The 18,922-nt window shown below is 33.5% G+C and overlaps 1 protein-coding gene across 9 annotated transcripts in view; it reads right to left on the reverse strand.

Annotated features, from left to right (window-relative positions):
* Positions 1 to 18,922, reverse strand: part of dati (zinc finger protein datilografo) — a 150,109-nt gene that overhangs the window by 23,038 nt on the left and 108,149 nt on the right. For 8 of the 9 annotated variants that reach the window (XM_081974613.1, XM_081974615.1, XM_081974612.1 and 5 more), the window contains one exon: positions 6,642 to 6,835. In XM_081974613.1, coding sequence (XP_081830739.1) covers positions 6,642 to 6,835 — 194 coding nt within the window. The remainder of the gene's footprint in view (positions 1 to 6,641; positions 6,836 to 18,922) is intronic. The other variant, XM_081974616.1, reaches the window with a different exon arrangement.

Here is an 18,922-nt window from a genome sequence, read left to right on the forward strand (position 1 = left end):
CGTCGCATTTCGAATATTATGACACCACGTGATCAAGCAAACAAAATGGCACTTAAACGTGTTTTTCTGGAAGTGAATTATCTCTTCAAATAAACTGAGAAAAAAATAGATTTTTGAAAGTAATCCACACGTTTTCAGTTGACTTTGGGACACCCTGTACACTACTAAAAAAAGTGAAAATTGTTTCCAGACAATTTAAATTTTAGGAACATTTAAAATGTGAATTTTAATTCAACAAAAACTTAATAAGGTTTATTTTGGCTTGTCGTGAATACGAATTTAAACAGCAAATCTCGTTAAAAAGGTAATTCATGTGAAGCGATTTTCGACTTTATAGTTAACACCAAAATGTGAGTTTTTTGCATGTATTTTTAAGAGACTATTTTGTTATAAGAATTATTTTAATCATGATTTAAATAGAACTGTGTAAACGCACATCTCCGTCCTAAACAATAAGTCACGCAAAAGTACACTCTATAATAACTAGTGTCGAAATGACTGGGTTTACTTCACTGACTTCTGATACACTGTGATTATTTTGCAAATTCTGGTTAGCAGTAGATAATTGGTAGTTTCACGGTGCTTACAGGGTGTGTCAACTCACTAAGCATAAATTTATGTTTTTAATGATGTTTAAGTTTTTTTTTTTTTTTGGTTGCTTTACACTTTTTGGCAATTTCTATGAGCTTTTTTGGCTTTTGAGGTTAAATAAACGTGCAGTGGTATAAAAGCTGAAATTTCCCGACCAAAGTCTAAGACAAACCAGGAAAAAAATCCGAAAATTTCATGTTATATCCCATGCAAACCGGCAATTTTCCCGGAGTGGCCACAACCGGTGATTAGTTGCGGACGATTTGAGGCTCCTCCTTCCCGGACTTTTTTTATTTGTAATTTTTTCACGCAAGCGAATTTTTCACTCCACCCACTTCCGGAAAAAAAGACGGGAAAAAATGCGAGGATGTAAACGGCGCGGTCACGCGACCGACAAAGATGGCAAACACGCGATTTTTACCAAACAGACGAGGATAGAAGTGCGTGTCTTGTTTAGACCAAATTAGGGTAAAAATGTGTTATTAGAGGGTATTTTACGAAAATACCTGTTTTTATTAAATCTACAATTAAAAAAAAAACCATTCACCATATTGTCATCCAATATACAAGGTGGCTCAAGTGCAAATAATGTCTGCTGGTTTGACTTGGATATTTTATTTGAATCTCTCTGTAAATTAGCCTTCACCGAACGTGTACAACAAAATGTTAATAACATGTTAATTACTGGCTTGTTGAAACAGTAACAAAAGGGCGATGACGTAAGCCCTGATAGTCCGACCCTGGACTGGCGTTGAGATAGGTTAGGAAGGTTGCAATAAAATATCAAAGTGAATGAACTTGGGTTATTATTTTTATCCAACGGCCTTGCCAGTATAAACGCTTATCTCATTTAAACCATGTTTTAATGGTGATTTATGTCGGTGTATGTGTTTTTTTTCCCTTTGATTTGAACATGTTTCGTAGGTTAAAGTTGCAAGGTACAACCTGTTTTTTTATTTAAAAAAAAATTGATTGAAGATTTAAGAAGCTCAGAAGTTGCAAATCTAACATTCCTGTTTTAAATACGGCTCTGGATCTGAGAAGTCAGTGGTAATCAAACTGTTTCTAATGTTTGGAACATTCTCAAAATATTTACAAAAGTGAAGGCAGTTTGCTAGTGTAATTCATTCTCATTTGTTTTCAGAGAAAATGCTGTTACAAAAATGTCTGAGTTTTATAACAATTTTTAATTGAGTATGTTTACATACTAATTATGCTTTATTATACAAAAAAAAAATAAATCTGAATATTTTAGTAGTTTTTAAAATTATATGAACCACCAAAAATTTTGAAAATTTTTAGGTACATACACAAGAATCCATTGGTTGCTGTATTGTAGTATTGGTTTGAGAATCACTGATAATTTAAATTGAAATTATTCACCGTGGTTTGAAAATAGAATCAAAATTATTAGGGTTGTAAACAAGCAATCTTCTATTTTACACGAATAATGTAAAGTCTAAAATGACTAATACTGCCGCTGCCATATTGGATTTTAACGTGTCAAGGTGACCATTTTAATTAATTCTGGCATGGAAACCACTAATCTGGGGTCCTTTTTGCCGTAACTGCCACCATTTTGTAGCAGACTTTGAAGTTAGGGCATTTTTGGCAGATTTCAAGATGTAGCACCATTAAAAAGTTACATTTTGACAATTGACACTTTACATCACATTTCTATCATTAACCTAAACTAATTAAAAGAAATTTCAAAAAAATGTAGCCTCTTTAAAAATGTCAATTTTTTAAGATCCACCGGCGAATTGTCTTGAAAAATGTGATAAAAGTTGCATCTCTTTGTGGGGCAAAAACTTCACACTTAAGAGGATCGGTAAAGACTTTACGTTTTTCGATCGCGATGCTTGGCCTACGTGTAGAAAAATATATAAAAAACAGTGTTCGTTCTTTGTTTCTGTCGATAAAACTACGGCAGTGTTAACGCAGACATTACTGTTTAAGCAACGAGGCTCCTAGAGTGATATGGAACAAAGATGCAAGATTTCCGCTTCTTAATTCGAGCAATTTTTTAGTCCTATCTTTTAACCCAAATTACGACTTTTTTTTATTAAATAGCTAAAGGTTTGGGGATCGTGCGAAAGTTATTTTTGTCACCAAAAAAGTTTTGCAGGTAGGAAAAATAGTGACTTGAAAATTATGGTAATTTTAACATTTTGTTAAAATGCTTCTAAATATTTTGATTGACGTACTATTAATATTATATTCACTTTCGCACATTCTAGCAAGTGTCTTCTTTCATATGCCATTTAAAAAACAGCAATATCTAGCCTAGTTTTTTTTTAATTTGGGTTAAAAGATTGTCATAAAATGCATTGAATCTCCCATAAGAAGTTTTGCTTTACCGATGCCCTTAAGTACAAAATACTGGAGCGTAAAGCGCGTAATTGTAGTAAAATTTGTTTTAAAAAAATAGTAGATTTGGTTTTGTCAGATTTTGGAAAAAGTATCATATTTTATTATCTAATATGTATTGTCCAACAAGTGTAGAGTTACGCACAGTGCTGTAATATAAACAAATACTAAACACACGTGGGCTTACCAGCTGAGTTCAAATGACTACGTTTACACAGTTACAACCCAAATAATGCAGATTTTTTTAGAGTTAATGAAAAAGTTTCGTGACCGTTAAAAGTGATTTATTATCGCTATCGTGGCTGGTATCATCCAGACAAAAACTTTTTCTATCATTGACGTAAATTCCGAAAAACGAATTTACACGGTTAGTCTTTTTTCACTAAGGTCCTAAATGTAAATCAGCAATAAAGTAGGGGCATATCAAGGCAGGTCCGGACTAGACTAGCACATTCTGACGTTGCAGTAACTAATTTGAATTCAATTTGTTGTCGATTTCCGTTCAGTTAAATTGACTGGAAAACAGTTTTGGGTTTCGAAGTAATTGGGTGGACAATAGAGTACGGTCCTGAAGGGGAACAAGACAAAAACCAGAGAGAACCACAAAAGTAGAATAAAGCAGAAACAAAATGGCCCGTGGCACGCTATTTATTTTTAATGTTCAAAATGCACGCATCTTTTTCAAACTTTCGGCCGTATAATCGGCGCCATCTTTCATAATAATTTATAACCCAAACTGGATTCAATTGTTTTATGAAATTTGGACATTAAGTAATTGGGGTTTTTCGTGAGAACGATCCGAAAGCTTTTGATTTGGGCGGTTTTGGATTAAAAAACTTTTATTCACATACACACCCCCCCCTTTCTCTGCCCCATCAGTACTTTTAGTCGTTTTCGAAACAGATGCCTCCCGAAAAAAAAGTAATTCCCGTAATACTGGGAGACGAGTTTCGGGAGATCTTTCGCGAAAACTTTTGAATATTTAAGAAAATAATTAAAGGATTACTACGAGATTTTTCGATTAAAGTCGCACCTGATGCCCGAGCCGGTTCTCGGCAATCCGGACCGATTTCTTTTCAACCCCTTCATTTTTACTCTAACCCTTTTCTTGGTGTTTAGGTGGTTACGGATTATCCCCAAAGAGTTTTACGACACTTTCAGCTAAATACTTCAGAAAAATCAAGTCTCATTTAACCCTTAAAACAATCCAAAACTTCAAGTTTATTGACTACACAACAACCAGTCACTACTAAATCAGAGATGCATAGTAAGGGGTTTTTAGTGGTGATTCTTCTACGTGAAGGGGCAAAAAGTGGTGGAAAAACTCCCCGATTACTTTAAAATATAGATGAAAGGGGTTGAAAAATGATCGCGATGATTTGTGGCCATCACTTGCTGGTTTTTGGGTAATTACGGGGATTTTTTTTAAGTCCAAACTTGACAGGAAGGGATAATCTGCTATAAATGCAGTTTTAGTCAAGTGGTTTGGTTAACTTGAATGAAATGATATCAACGAAAATTATAAGTAGTTCTAGAGAAAATGTTATGAGACGTAAATCAAAAATTAACATGTTTCTCAGTGTCTTTTGACTAAAAATGTTTTGTTTAGATATAGATCTATCATATCCATAGAATTTGTCCTGTATCATAAAATGACAATCTTAAAACGTTCAGTCACACATTTTTTGGTTAAATTAGTTTTTTTTTTGTTGCTTTACTAAAACTTTCACCCTGTATATCTCTCTTACGTGACTGACTAAAGTCCCAGTTTCCCCAACACTGGCTGTTGAAGTGGAGATTAGACTGTGTTATTTTGCATCATCTGATCTGTCATATTCAAACCTCAACTTTGCTTCAGTTGTACTTAAAATTGTACGTGTGTTGATTAAAACGTGACCATGAAAAACACGAATCTGGTGTCCGTTTTGCTGTAACTGAGGCCATTTTGTAACTTTGCAGTTTTCAAGATGTGGCACCATTAAAAAATTACATTTTAACAATTGACACTTTACACCACATTTCTATCATTAACCTAAAGTAATTAAGGTAATTAAACACAATTTTAAAATTTTTTAAAAATAATGTCAAAAATTTAGCTTTCCATTTTTTAAGGTCTATTGTATGAAAAAATGTTATATTTAATAACAGTTACGTCTCTTTGTAGGGCAGACATCGTAAAAACTTTCTAACTCAAACCGTTTTCGAGATATTTAAAAAAATGTCCGACTAAAGGTAATCAAGTTTGGCGCCCTCTAGAGATCAAACGGAGCAACTTAACAGTGTCCGCTCAACGTCACGTGATACCTCCATTCATTACCTACCTACGGTCATATGATGTGTCCATATTGTTTCCAATAAACAAGGTTTGTACTGAAATGAAGGTTTGTGCTACTAATACCTCGAGTTTAACGTGTCAAGGTGACCATTTTAACTAATTCTGGCTTGAAAAACACGAATCTAGTGTCTGTTTTACTGTAAGTCACCATTTTGTCACTGACTTTGAAAATAGGACATTTTTAGTAATAAAAATCAAAATGTTCAGTGCCCTTAAATATTCCTTTACAGAGAATAAAAAATAAAAGTTAATAAAGTACAGATATTGGATCAAAACACTTTGTTTTCTTGACAGCTGTCAATTTTATAGCCTAACAACCTCCTTCAGGTTCAAATTACCGAAACGTTTCGACAATTACAGGGTGTTTCCCCCGTCATCCACCTGTTTGAATAAACGGACGGCCCTTCTTAATCGGGCAAATTACCGTGTCGCGAGATGTTATCTAGAAAAAATCCACAAACGTGCATAATATCAAACAAATTATTCCACCCACTTTAGTCCCGAAAAAATAACACGCAACCGATCGCATTTGCCGATTAGATGGAATGATACAAGTGTCGGGACAAAACGTGTCGTCGCTTCAACACTTTTGCCATCAGCTATGCAAATCTACAAAAAAAATCATAATAAATCAAAATCAAAGTAGGAACGAAAAAATCAACCTAAAAAGTAATAATAAAACCAAATCTACTCGTGTGTGAAATAACCATAACTGTACAGAAAAAAATTGAAGGTTGTTTTAGGTTCAGTTCAGCCACTGGCAGGTAAAGTTACCTGAAGGTGGATGAACGGGACCTAGATATAAAGCTGCGATTAACTTAAAAATCCTAAAATGGGATGGGATGTTTCCTATCTAGTACACTTTTACAATTCTATGATAAGTTAAACGCAGCTTTACACAAAATTAGAGTTGGGCAAATCTGGGAAGAATTAGCAATTTTTATTTTTGATTGTATGACGTATTTGACATTGACATTTGATATGTCAAACTGTCAATGTTGTAGTTTAGTTGAATGTTGTAGTTTTCATTATCTTAACATATTGCAAAAAAGGTGTATTGTTTCAATGACATTTCATAGAATAGAACAAACTAGTGATACTAGTTTTGCCTGTGGAAAACGCGACCTGACAAGTAAAAATGATATTTGACACTTGACAAATGACGGTAAACGGAAACGTTCCCAGCAAGATTTATTTCCGGCGTGCCCAACTCTACACAAAACCAAACAAAACCTAAAAATTAAAACTGACAACTGACAGTCGCCAGACGCGTCTCCAACGCCATCTAGTGACTGGCAGCCATTTTGAAAAACCAAACCAAAAAATAACCGAGTGTCATACGTACATGGCTTACTTTGGACGTGTGCGTGCGCAAACTGGACTCGGTGGCAAATCCCTTTCCGCAAATGTTGCAATGGAAAGGGCGGTTTTTTGCCCTTTCCACCTGCGCGTCGTGGTTGCGCAAATGTTGCTGCAGGTTGGATAGTTGGATAAAGGCCCGGCCGCAATCGGGCAAATGGCACTTGTATGGACGTTCACCTACGACAGAAAAAAAACATGTATGTGGCTGATTGTAGTACGTGAAATTCCCGCATTGCAATCGATTGATTCGTAGGAAAAAATGAAGAGGTTAAGTCTATATGTGCTGTTGCTAGTTTATGATTAAGCAGCAAGCTGAAAGCAGTTTTTTTCGACCAATCATAAACTACGAAAACTGATTTAACATGCCAACGACCATCCAAAACACCTGTTTTCATTTCATTGACTTTCTAGTGTTAATATTCATTTAGAGTAGTTTTGGTGTGATTTTTGACAGCACATTAAAACAATAGTACCCACAATGGCGTTGTTAACACCTAGTCAACTAACTTTTTCACCTGCCTTCTATTTTGCCTTCGGGGGTGGCCTACAAAACTCGTGGAACTAGGGAGGGGTATAAGAAAACGTTAAAACCGATTTTTATACTCGTTTTTATCGATAAGACCGCAATCAGACAGGTGTATCCGTGTAATGAGCGCATTGTGGGTGGTTCAACGTCGACAAAATGCCAAGCCGCCCTTTCACCTACGAACGCCACTGACCTAAAAGATTACCACCATTAAAAAAAAAACACGGTTAAAGGTGTACCTTCGAAATACACACGAAACAATTACTCTTCTTACCATATGGTACTACGTAAAAAGGGGGCCCCACGAATATTTTTTTCTGTAGAAACAATTGAAGAACATCAGCTGTCCCGATTGATCGGCGTTTTTTGTTTTTTTGATCGGGAACATAAATCGTCTTCGCAGGAAATCAGCTGTGTGTATCAAGATGTAAAAGGGGGCCCTCGATTAATGTAAATGCCTCCCGGTTTACCCGATCTAACATCAGCAGAATGTATAGTAAATGACAGTAATGAGGAATGCGATGGTAATAAGCGGTTTAAGTGGGTATTTACATTTACAAGTTACTATAAAGTATGTGGCTGAGATTCGTTTGGAAATGTGCCACAAGGGGCGCAATATCTTTCTATCTAGCGATATCTTCTTCTAGCGATTTTTATTATTATAAACAATTTTAAAATTGATTGTAGACAATGTAGGTGGATTTTGTCATTTAGTTAATTTAATAACTAATGGTATTTACCCGAAGAAACTGAAATTGTGGTAAACAATAATAAGCCTTATTTACAAGGATTGTATTTGCAAATTTTTACGAAAACAAAACGTCATTCGTCCTTTTCTTCAAACATTTTTAATGAAGACAAAAAAAAAACATGTAAATTTAAATATTCTACAGGAGATTAGTTTTTTGGTTTAATCCATTTTGACATTGATCATTGTAAGGAATGCTTTAAAAATGCAGAAAACTGTCAATAATAGTTTAAAAACTGCTGTTTGTTTTAAACAAAATACAGTCACGTGACCTCTCAAATACGATTTTGTCACTTAAAACAGTTACATGACCTACAGGATTCCGTTTTATCGTTAAAAAAAGGATCCCTAAATTAAGGATTTAAAATAGTCACGTGACCATTTTTACTGTAAAAAGAAGTAACGTGACTTTAAAAATATCAGTTTAAACTGAAAAACGGTCACGTGATATTCAGAATCGGTTTTGACGTTGATTGAAAATCATTAAACAGGTCAGGTGACCGTTGCGCCTTAAAAGGAGTCACGTGATTTTCAAATTATCAGTTCAAACTGAAAAACGAACCCGTCAAATAACATTTTGCCATTTACAGTCAGGTGACCTTTAGGATTCCGTTTTGCGATTAAAAAAGAGTCACATGACCTTTAAAAATTAATTTTATGATTTAAACTCTTCACGCAACTATTTTCAATGTGAAAAGAGTCACGTGACCATTTAAATAATATTTTCACATTTAAAAATAAGTTTGATAATTGAAAATGTCACGTGACTTTAAAAAATATCAGTTTAAACGTAAAAAACGGTTACTTGATCTTTCAAATACGATTTAGCCAATTAAAACAGTCACATGACCTGTAATATTCCGTTGTGACGTTAAAAAAACGTCACTAGATGTTTAAAAATATATTGATTCATTGACACATCATTGAAAATGGTCACGTGGTCAATTTCACTGTAAAAACAGTAACGTGACTTCAAATAATATTTTGACATTTAAAACGGTCACGTGATCTTCCGGATTCGTTTTGACGTTAAAAAAAGAATAACGTACCTTTTAAAAATAAATTTGATAATTAAAAATATGTCACGTGACCTTTCAAATACTTTTTTAAACTAACCGCATTTTGACCGGGCGTAACTATGCTATTTAAGGAGCTACAAAAAAGTGTAAATAAGGAAAGTTGGAGACAATTTTATCTTCTACAAGATTGTATTAAAGTGTTTTTACCCTTAAGAGCCTCTTTAAGGAGTTACAAGGCAAAAAGTGATAGGGTGGGAAACTCCATTTCAACTGAAAAATATCACTTTTAATATAGTATAATTAATATTTCCTTGTTCAGTTTCAATATTTCTAGCATAGTTATTTTTGCAACAAGTGTAAAAAGTACATTTTCTTGATTACTTTAGCAATGTTAGAAACTAGCTAAGTATCTGTCGAGCTTGAACTGACTTTCTTGACAATTTTTAGCTCAATCTATTTTGACACTGTTAAAAAATAATTTGACAATGCCATTTCCAGCTAGTTTCTTACTGACAATGCTAGAAACTTTATTTTTGACTGCGTGTCAAAACTGCTGTTTGTTAAACAATTTTGACACACACTTTTACTGTTAAATAAGTAAATAGGATGGACATTTAGGCTTGTCGTGCACGTATGCAACTGCAAACTTCCAATTCCAAAACGGTATAGATTTTATTGGAGGGTTGGTTCAAACAGGCGGGGATGAAGTGTGGGGGAAGAAGGGGGGAAATAAATTAACCCCCGGAACGAGGGTGGCGGGTGGACAAGAGGAAAGGGGCGGCACTATTAAAAACAAACACACACGAGAGTAGCTACTGAATAAATGCGTTTGGTGCAATTCCAAATAAACGCATTTTCAGAAAGGACCGATTTTTAAATTTTTAGATTAATGTTAAACATAACCAACTAACTGTGACCCCCAGCTAATCAAAAAAAGTACCCAGCAGAGAAAACTGTTCACGGTTATCATGAAATCGGTTATTTTTTTTTGTCTATTAATGTATGCATATGGTCAACGTAACTATTGATCTTGAAACCGAAACCCCTATTTTAAATAGAGGAGTTCCCGGGAACATCTGCCCCCCGTAGCACCCACGAAAGGGGGTCATCGCGTTATTAAACCCGATCGAAACGACGTAAAAAACCATTCAAATTGATTTTTTTACGCAAGAAGGTTTAATGAGAATTAACGAAACTAGAAGGGCAGTTAAAAAAGTCGAGTCACTCTGTTTAGGAGGGCACAGAAAAACGGTTGTGCGGAGTTTGTCACGCCTGTCAATTTGTGTTTTATACAACTAGGAAAAATGTGTGAAAACTTGCCCTAAACTGGAAGAGCTTTTACAGTACAAAGCTGTCATAACACTCATACAAATAGAAATCAATTTTCAGTAAATCGTTTATATTTTGTGGTTTCCCTACAGAACCAATAATTATTATAGAAACAAAGTAAAATTCATCAATAATACTTTTAATTTAATTAATTATCGCTTACTATTATTTGAATTTATTATAGTAACTTGTATTACTTTTCAAATTGGTTTTATGCAATTATCGATCATAAAAAAACACACTAAAAAAAAATTAACATTTATAAGTCTGAAGATTTTTAACGTTAAATTATTAAAATATTTTCAGTAGTAAATTACTATCAGTACGGTCCTGGAATTTTTAGGCCTAACCTAACCTAAGATTTAAAGATCAAACCTAACCTAACTCGTAATACTAAAAAAACTAAAAAAAGTTTACAGAAGGTGCATTTAAGTTATCTTTCAAAACACACACTCTGTATAATTTCGATTAACTCTAGTTATAAACGATGTAGTAAAAAAATAATTTTTTCTAAATTAATATTTGACAAAATTTGTTTTAATGATGATTTGCAGCTATAAGGATCATTTTTGCTTACCATTCTGGCAGTTTATTATGGTAAATACCATTAGTTTGTGAAAAACTAAATCAATTGTGAAACCAACCTAACCTAAGTTTTAAGTGTTAAAAGGCACAAAAAAATTGAGAAAAAACTTGAAATTATTTAATGAATGTTATTATTATAACCGTATATTTTAATTGAGACAAGTTACAACACTGTCCAAATTGTCAAACTGAGCTCTGTCAGCTGAAAACTGTCAAAAAACACAAATTAAGATAGACAGGAATGCTAAAAAAGCTACAAAGTATTTAAAATCGAATTTCTGACATTGACAAAATGATAAATTAAACGCAAAACTGTCAAGAAGTATAACTGTCAAAAAAACTAACTTTTGCTTGAAAATTAGAATTTAGAAAATATTACTATTCAAATTTTTTAGTATTGTTGCCAAAATTATTTACGAAAAAACTTATTTTAGGACTTAATAGTTATGCCTGAAACATAATTTTTGTATGTATTACGTTTTTAAGCTAAACTGGCTAATGCTATAGAGTGTTCAAAATATTAAATCTAAGCTGAACAGTCTAAACTATACGAATAACTACTTTTAAGCTAGAACAGTCAAACTTTTGCTAAAAATTGTCAATGTAGAACAAAATTTAAGTCTAAAATGTTATTTAAAATCGATTTTTATTGTCAGAATCAAAATTCAGGTCACAACCCTAAGCTAAAAGTGTCCAAATTGTCGAACTGAGCTATGTCAGCTGAAAATTGTCAAAAAACACAAATTAAGCTAGACAGGAATGCTAAAAAAGCTACAAAGCATTTAAAATCGAATTTCTGACATTGACAAAATGATAAATTAAATGCAAAAATGTCAAAAGTATAACTATCAGAAAAACTAACTTTTTCTTGAAAATTAGAAATTATAACCATTCAAATTTTTAGCATTGTTGCCAAAATTATTTAAGAAAAAACTTATTTTTAGACTTAATAGTAATGCCTGAAACATAATTTTTGTATGTATTACGTTTTTAAGCTAAACTGGCAACGACTAAGCTACAAGGTGTTCAAAATATGAAATCTAAGCTGAACAGTCTAAACTATATGAATAACTATTTTTAAGCTCAAAATTCAGGCTAAACAGGTCACAACACTAAGCTAAAAGTGTCCAAAAAGTGTTTTGACATATCAAACTGACAATTTAAGATAAACTAAATTACAGTACAGTACAGTGTTGAGATTTACCCAAATACTACACAAGGGTCACTGTTTTAATAAAAAGTGAAAACATTTATTTTTTGTTTGACATGTGTCAAAAGTTGACAGGGTGTCTAGTAAATTTTTTTCTGCTGATTTTGACGCCACTGGATTTGGAAAAACAGACACAGTAATAAAGGGTTTGTGCAATAAAAACTCAAGTTTTTATGATTTTATAATAATTGAAAAATTCTGATGACTATGAGTTACGAGTATATCAATTTTTGACAGTATTGCCATACGTAACCTCCATCACTTTTCCTTCAATCTTTGCAAAAACACCCAAATCTATAAAACGTTAACGGAATACCAAATTTAGACCTTAAACAATGGTTTTTTTAACAAAAAAAGTCGTCTAATAAAGCGTTTAAAATTCCGCACATCAAGTGAAGCCTACGTGAAAACTTTAATGCAAAAATATTGCACAGTATCGTAAAACTAATGGTTTTTGTAATTTTTGCCGCGATTTTTCATCTATCTTGATTTTCGATAACGGCTTCTTGTCGCACGCCTTACGGAATACGAAAACGTTTTCCAAGCTTAAGAGTACCAATCTCCCTCCGTTTTTCTCAGAGCTAACTTGTTGGATGCTCGTATGCGTTGGCGTGTGGAGCCCTTAAGGGCTGACAAGCAGAAGGTCGGTCCAACACGAAAAAATCCTAATATTATTCATTGAGGGGAGCCAAAAAAAATTTCGGAAAGGGTTGTAAGCACCCCTCTAGAACTTAATATTGCTTTAAAAAGAAATGCAATTAAAATAGGCATTGTGGAGATTATACCCCAGTTTTTTCGGACCCTTGATGCTACTGGAATATTGATTTTTTTTTTCGTTTATATAGGTCAAAAGTACGAAATTTCTATTACAAAACCATTTTAAGAGCTTACTATTGTAGTAAGCTAGCTTTTTAATTAAGTAGCGTAAGATTGAGGGAAAAAAATGTGAGGAGGGCGAAAACAAAAAGATCGTATTGTTCACGGGCAAAAAGTGAAACAATAGACCAGGTGATTTATAGTGAACTAATCGAAAACGCGATTCTTTTAGTGCACCACAAAAGTCTAAATCGAATTTTACCTTGTCGTTTTCATTAAAAGGGAATTTCGGGGGAAACGCTCGGATTGTCTATGATTGGCGAAAAATTTAAGTTTTTCTGTTAATTATTATACAATTTTTTGCTAAAAATCTGGGAAAATAAATGGAACGCCCTGTAAACAATATACAACACAAAGTGTTACAAAGCTACCCTGTATGTTGGTTTTAATATAAATGTCTGTTTCAAACAGAAAAGTGGTTAGAGACGAAATTTGTTTAAAATAAACCATTAAACTGACTGGTTATTACAGTAAATATTGCAGTTTAAGGCAAGCAATAATAGTCTTAATTGATTTGTATGTTTAATTTGAAGCTTCTGTTTAGTGAAATTGTAGTTTTTTTAATGAAAACATCTAAAGTTTCATTTATTTTACTGGTTTTCACTAGTTATTTAAACATTTTTCTGGATTTTGGCATTTTTAAAAGTGAAATTTGGCAGATTTATTATTTCCATTTTGCAGTACGAAGCTGAGTTTAAACCTAGTTTGGTTCAGACTGTGCAATTTTTCCATCTCTATTGTCACAGTCTGAACCACCCTTAATTTGGTTTAAAGTGCAATTTTATTTCTCGGGGTGTGTTGCCTTCAATTGTTTTCAATTTTAACATTTTTAGAAATTTCAATTTGCTGATTTTTGGTTTATTTTAACTAATTTAAATTTCCTTCTGGAATAGACCGTTACTCCAAAAAGTTTTAAAATAAAAAAAATGGTAAATTTGGCAACACTGTAGAACACTTAATCAAAAATACAGCAAAGCGATAGTGACTCTGTTGAATATTTCAGTTTTGCTTAGCATTATTTATTTTGATTTGACAGTGAAAGTGTTTTAAGCTAAAAAATTTGCTTAAAATAACGTCAAAAAAAGGGCTCAACCGACAGTGTTGCCAATATTTATTAAACTTTCTTAACTTAAAAATATATTTAGCTGATTATCTGATTCGTATTTTTGTGGAAGACAAATCGGCTAAACTCAAAAAATTAGACAATTCTGGCAACACTTCAATTTGACAGTTTCGAGTTTAACATCCAATAATTCGATTATTTTGACAGCTCCAGGGTGATTCAAAATACCAATGTGTAACCCATGAAATTCTTTTTTAACTAAAGTGAAAGTGTCAAATAACTTATTAGTTATTTAATGTTAAAGACAAATTGCACTCAATTTGACAGTTTTATGTCAAATCGGTAATTTTGGCAGTGGTTCATTTGTACCAGCTGTTAATACAAAAATATTAGATAATGCGTTGAGAAGATATTGTTAATTTCATTTATATTTGGAATATTTTTCGACATATTGTAAATCTGGTGTGGTCTGGTGGTAAATGCAGTAAAGTCGAAATTCGCTTCTTAAAAATTGAAATAGCAACGCTATTTACGCTTTGAAATGTCATTCAATAGCAAGCAAAAATAGTCTTTAATGACAATTATTTTGGTTTACACTGATATATTGCAGTTTTTGGAGTTGATTGGTAGGATAAATATATATATATATATTTATCAGTTTGGTTTTTTTCTTTAGCCACCCTGTAACTATTAATTAATTTTGGGTTTTTCATATTGGCAAAATGGAAGTAAATGGGAATAATTGAACAATGGGCAGCAATTAATTAATCCACAACTTTTGCCATTGCAATTCCCTCCCTCTCCACTTCATATATCTACAAAAACCAAAACTATATTCAAATGGAAATCCAGGAATTTAATTTAACAAAACATCCCGAAATGTTAATAATAAATTTTGAAACAGTGTGTGCAATGAACACACCCCTCAAACACTTTTACCACCCAAAACCACCCTATTCTAGACGATCAATACCAAATACATTCCGCGTTATTTTTACGCAATAATTCGCAGTTTCAAAATGGCGGCCGTTGGCCGACACACACACACAGTGCAATTGCAGTGCGGGTGCATCGGCCACCCCCCCCAACCCTTTGACCCCTTATGAGGGGGTGGTAGAGGGGGGCGGCGATGCGTTACGGCCGGTATATACGCTGTAAGGGAGGGGCTCTGGCTCTGGCGCTTATATACTTTGTAGTATATAGTTTTAGAGCACGTACACACACATCATGAGGGTGCAAAAGTCAACCCCGAGGGGTGGTTAGTCTATCGATGTGTGATGTCTCAGTTGCTCCCCGAAAAATTTTTTTTTATGGAATTTATTCACGGAAAAAATAATGTCATAAAGAGTGTTCCGGGGTTCTGGAAAGTTTCTTTATTAAAAATACGCGTCAAGTCAGGAAAGAATGTTAATCGGCAAAAAGTTCCGTTCCGCCCGATTTAATGCTGGCGAATTTTTAATTTGACCGGACCGACCCCGGGGGCATTATAAGAATCAAATCTTTATTAAAAAGATAAATTTCGGGTGATTGGTTATCGATTGGACGTTTCTGGCATTTTTATTAGATCGGCGTTTGATGTGTTCCGACGTTTAAATTTAACCCCTCCCTCCCTCTATCCACTGTTTCTTAGCTGTAATGATTTTAAGCAATATCAGTTTTTTCCTCTTTGTCAAAATGTCAATAGTCAGAAATGACAGATGTGATATACTCCCTGTAGCCACTGATTAAATCAAAACAAATGGCGCTTACATCATTCCTTTTGGCTTTATGCATATGACTGTGACCGTAGGTAGTGATGGAAAGTATCGTTACTTTTAAGGACTTGGACCAATTAGTTACTTTAGGTTTTAAGACTCGTTACTTTAGACTCGTTACTTCGGACCCGTTAGTTACTTCCATTAAATTACACTTCAGGCCGATATTATTCTTGAAGAGAAGAACAGATTCGGATAACATTTTTATGATTAACAAAACAAAGGTAATAAAGAAATGGCAATATGATTTTTACTTTTTTTAATTATTTATTACCTTCTTGTTTCATCTTGTGTCGGTTTTAACTTGTAACGACTATGACGAGATATACACCTACTAAAGATTTATAAATTGGACTCATGAAATCTAACGAGTCTTTTTTTGAATTAAGACTCGTTACTTTCAAGTCCCATTTAGTAACGATTACTTTGTAACCGTTAGTTACTTATTTTACATCACTAACCGTAGGTCTAACCTATAAGGTTATTTAACATCCAGTCCAATCGGTTACTGTTGAATAATATACCTAACCCATTATATTCATCCACTAGTATTGTAATGCTTCACAACAGAGAAAAACACAAGTTCAATATAGTGACATGTATCATGACGTAACGGCCAATTACTTTGGTTTGCTCTGTACGCATTTTTTCCGTTATTAGCGTCTGATCCCGCATTATCGATTCCATGGACAATTTACAATAAATTTTCCCAATATATTGTAATGAAGGCCGAAATGGCCTAGTGTGCGGTTCGATAACGCGTCGTTAGCCGTTCTGTGATTTGTTTCGGCACGCATGCATTTGCGGTCCTTGTTAAATTAGCCCCAGGACCTTTCCTGTACAAGAGTTTCCATCTCTAAATCGCCGCATAACCTCCAAATAACAGAAAGTTTCCAGTGCAAAAAAATAAATTTGGCAACTCCGCTTCAAACCGGAAAAAAACTTCTGATCCTGGATGGTTTAACTGGATTTGCTGCGACCGATATAATTAACGGTGCTGCGATATTGAGCAAATAAATTTACATTATTAAATCTGTCATGCATATTATATGGGATTACGGTAAATCGAGTCAATTTTCGAAAATTCACTTCCGTTCTATTAAGCGTTATTTATAATTATTATTGTTAAATATTAGATCAAAGTTAAAATTAATTTTCTGTGAAAAATGTTTTCTTGACCCTTGCTTTTATTGTGTTTATCGAGAAGTCGATTAAAAACAATAGTAATTTATTAGGACAGTTATCAATACCATTTTCTTGCAAAGTATTGTTTTATGTTAAATGTGAGTACTTTTGAATTTGATAATGTTTGGCCTGATTGTACGTATGTTTTAGTTATTTTATCTAAAATCTTAAAAGTTCATAAAGTAGTAGACAAAAAGAGTATCAATTGACACAATTACTACATAATTTACTCAATCTGCAAAATTGTCAATTTGTCAATCTGTCAATTTGATTGGAAACATGTTAATCAAAGCAGAAGACATCCTCGGTTTCGATTATACAGGGTTTTCAAAGTTAAATTGTAATTTTTGTATTTCTCAGGGAGGGTGCTGCTTATAACACCAATTTTACATACAGTTAACTTTCCACTCTATAATCACGTGGGGAATTTTAGCCATCATGTTTATTATTTTCTACAAAAATAGTCCAAATTCATTCTTCAATTTAGTACCTTCAGTGAAAATTTCAGCTCCGTAGCTGCCCAAATGCCCAAATTATATGCTAAATTGTGTCTCATGTCAGTTGAGTGTGTTTTTTGCTCATTTCTGTTTGGTTATTCCAGTTTAACAAAAACCAGCATTTTTCTAAAAAAATTTTCAGTACGGACATGGTTTTTAGGTTAAATTTAGTTCCTTCAGTAAAAATTTCAGGTCCGTAGCTGCCCAAATACCCAAATTAGAGTAAATTGTGTCTCATGTCAGTTGAGTGTGCTTTTTGCTATTTTCTGTTTGGTTACTTCAGTTTAACAAAAACCAGCATTTTTCTAAACATTTTTCAGTACGGACCTGGTTTTTAGGTTAAATTTAGTTCCTTCAGTGAAAATTTCAGGTCCGTAGCTGTCCCAATACCCAAATTAGAGTAAATTGTGTCTCATGTCAGTTGAGTGTGCTTTTTGCTATTTTCTGTTTGGTTATTCCAGTTTAACAAAAACCAGCATTTTTCTAAACATTTTTCAGTACGGACCTGGTTTTTAGGTTAAATTTAGTTCCTTCAGTAAAAATTTCAGGTCCTTAGCTGCCTAAATACCCAAATTATAGGCCAAATCGTGTCTCATGTCAGTTGAGTGTGTTTTTTGGTATTTTCTGTTCGGTTATTCCAGTTTAACAAAAACCAGCATTTTTCTAAACATTTTTCAGTACCGACCTGGTTTTTAGGTTAAATTTAGTTCCTTCAGTGAAAATTTCAGGTCCTTAGCTGCCCAAATACCCAAATTATAGGCTAAATTGTAAATTGTGTCTCATGTCAGTTGAGTGTGTATTTTGCTCTTTTCTGTTTGGTTATTCCAGTTTAACAAAAACCAGCATTTTTCTAAACATTTTTCAGTACGGACCTGGTTTTTAGGTTAAATTTAGTTCCTTCAGTAAAAATTTCAGGTCCTTAGCTGCCTAAATACCCAAATTATAGGCCAAATCGTGTCTCATGTCAGTTGAGTGTGTTTTTTGGTATTTTCTGTTCGGTTATTCCAGTTTAACAAAAACCAGCATTTTTCTAAACATTTTTCAGTACCGACCTGGTTTTTAGGTTAAATTTAGTTCCTTCAGTGAAAATTTCAGGTCCTTAGCTGCCCAAATACCCAAATTATAGGCTAAATTGTAAATTGTGTCTCATGTCAGTTGAGTGTGTATTTTGCTCTTTTCTGTTTGGTTATTCCAGTTTAACAAAAACCAGCATTTTTATAAAAAAATTTCAGTACGGACCTGGTTTTTAGGTAAAATTTAGTTCCTTCAGTGAAAATTTCAGGTCCGTAGCTGCCCAAATACCCAAATTAGAGTAAATTGTGTCTCATGTCAGTTGAGTGTGCTTTTTGCTATTTTCTGTTTGGTTACTCCAGTTTAACAAAAACCAGCATTTTTCTAAATATTTTCAGTACGGCCCTGGTTTTTAGGTAAAATTTAGTTCCTTCAGTGAAAGTTTCAGCTCCGTACCTGCC

Source organism: Ips typographus, linkage group LG3, assembly GCF_016097725.1.
Source record: "Ips typographus isolate SLU linkage group LG3, UJ_Ityp_2.0, whole genome shotgun sequence".
Classification (NCBI taxonomy): domain Eukaryota; kingdom Metazoa; phylum Arthropoda; class Insecta; order Coleoptera; family Curculionidae; genus Ips; species Ips typographus.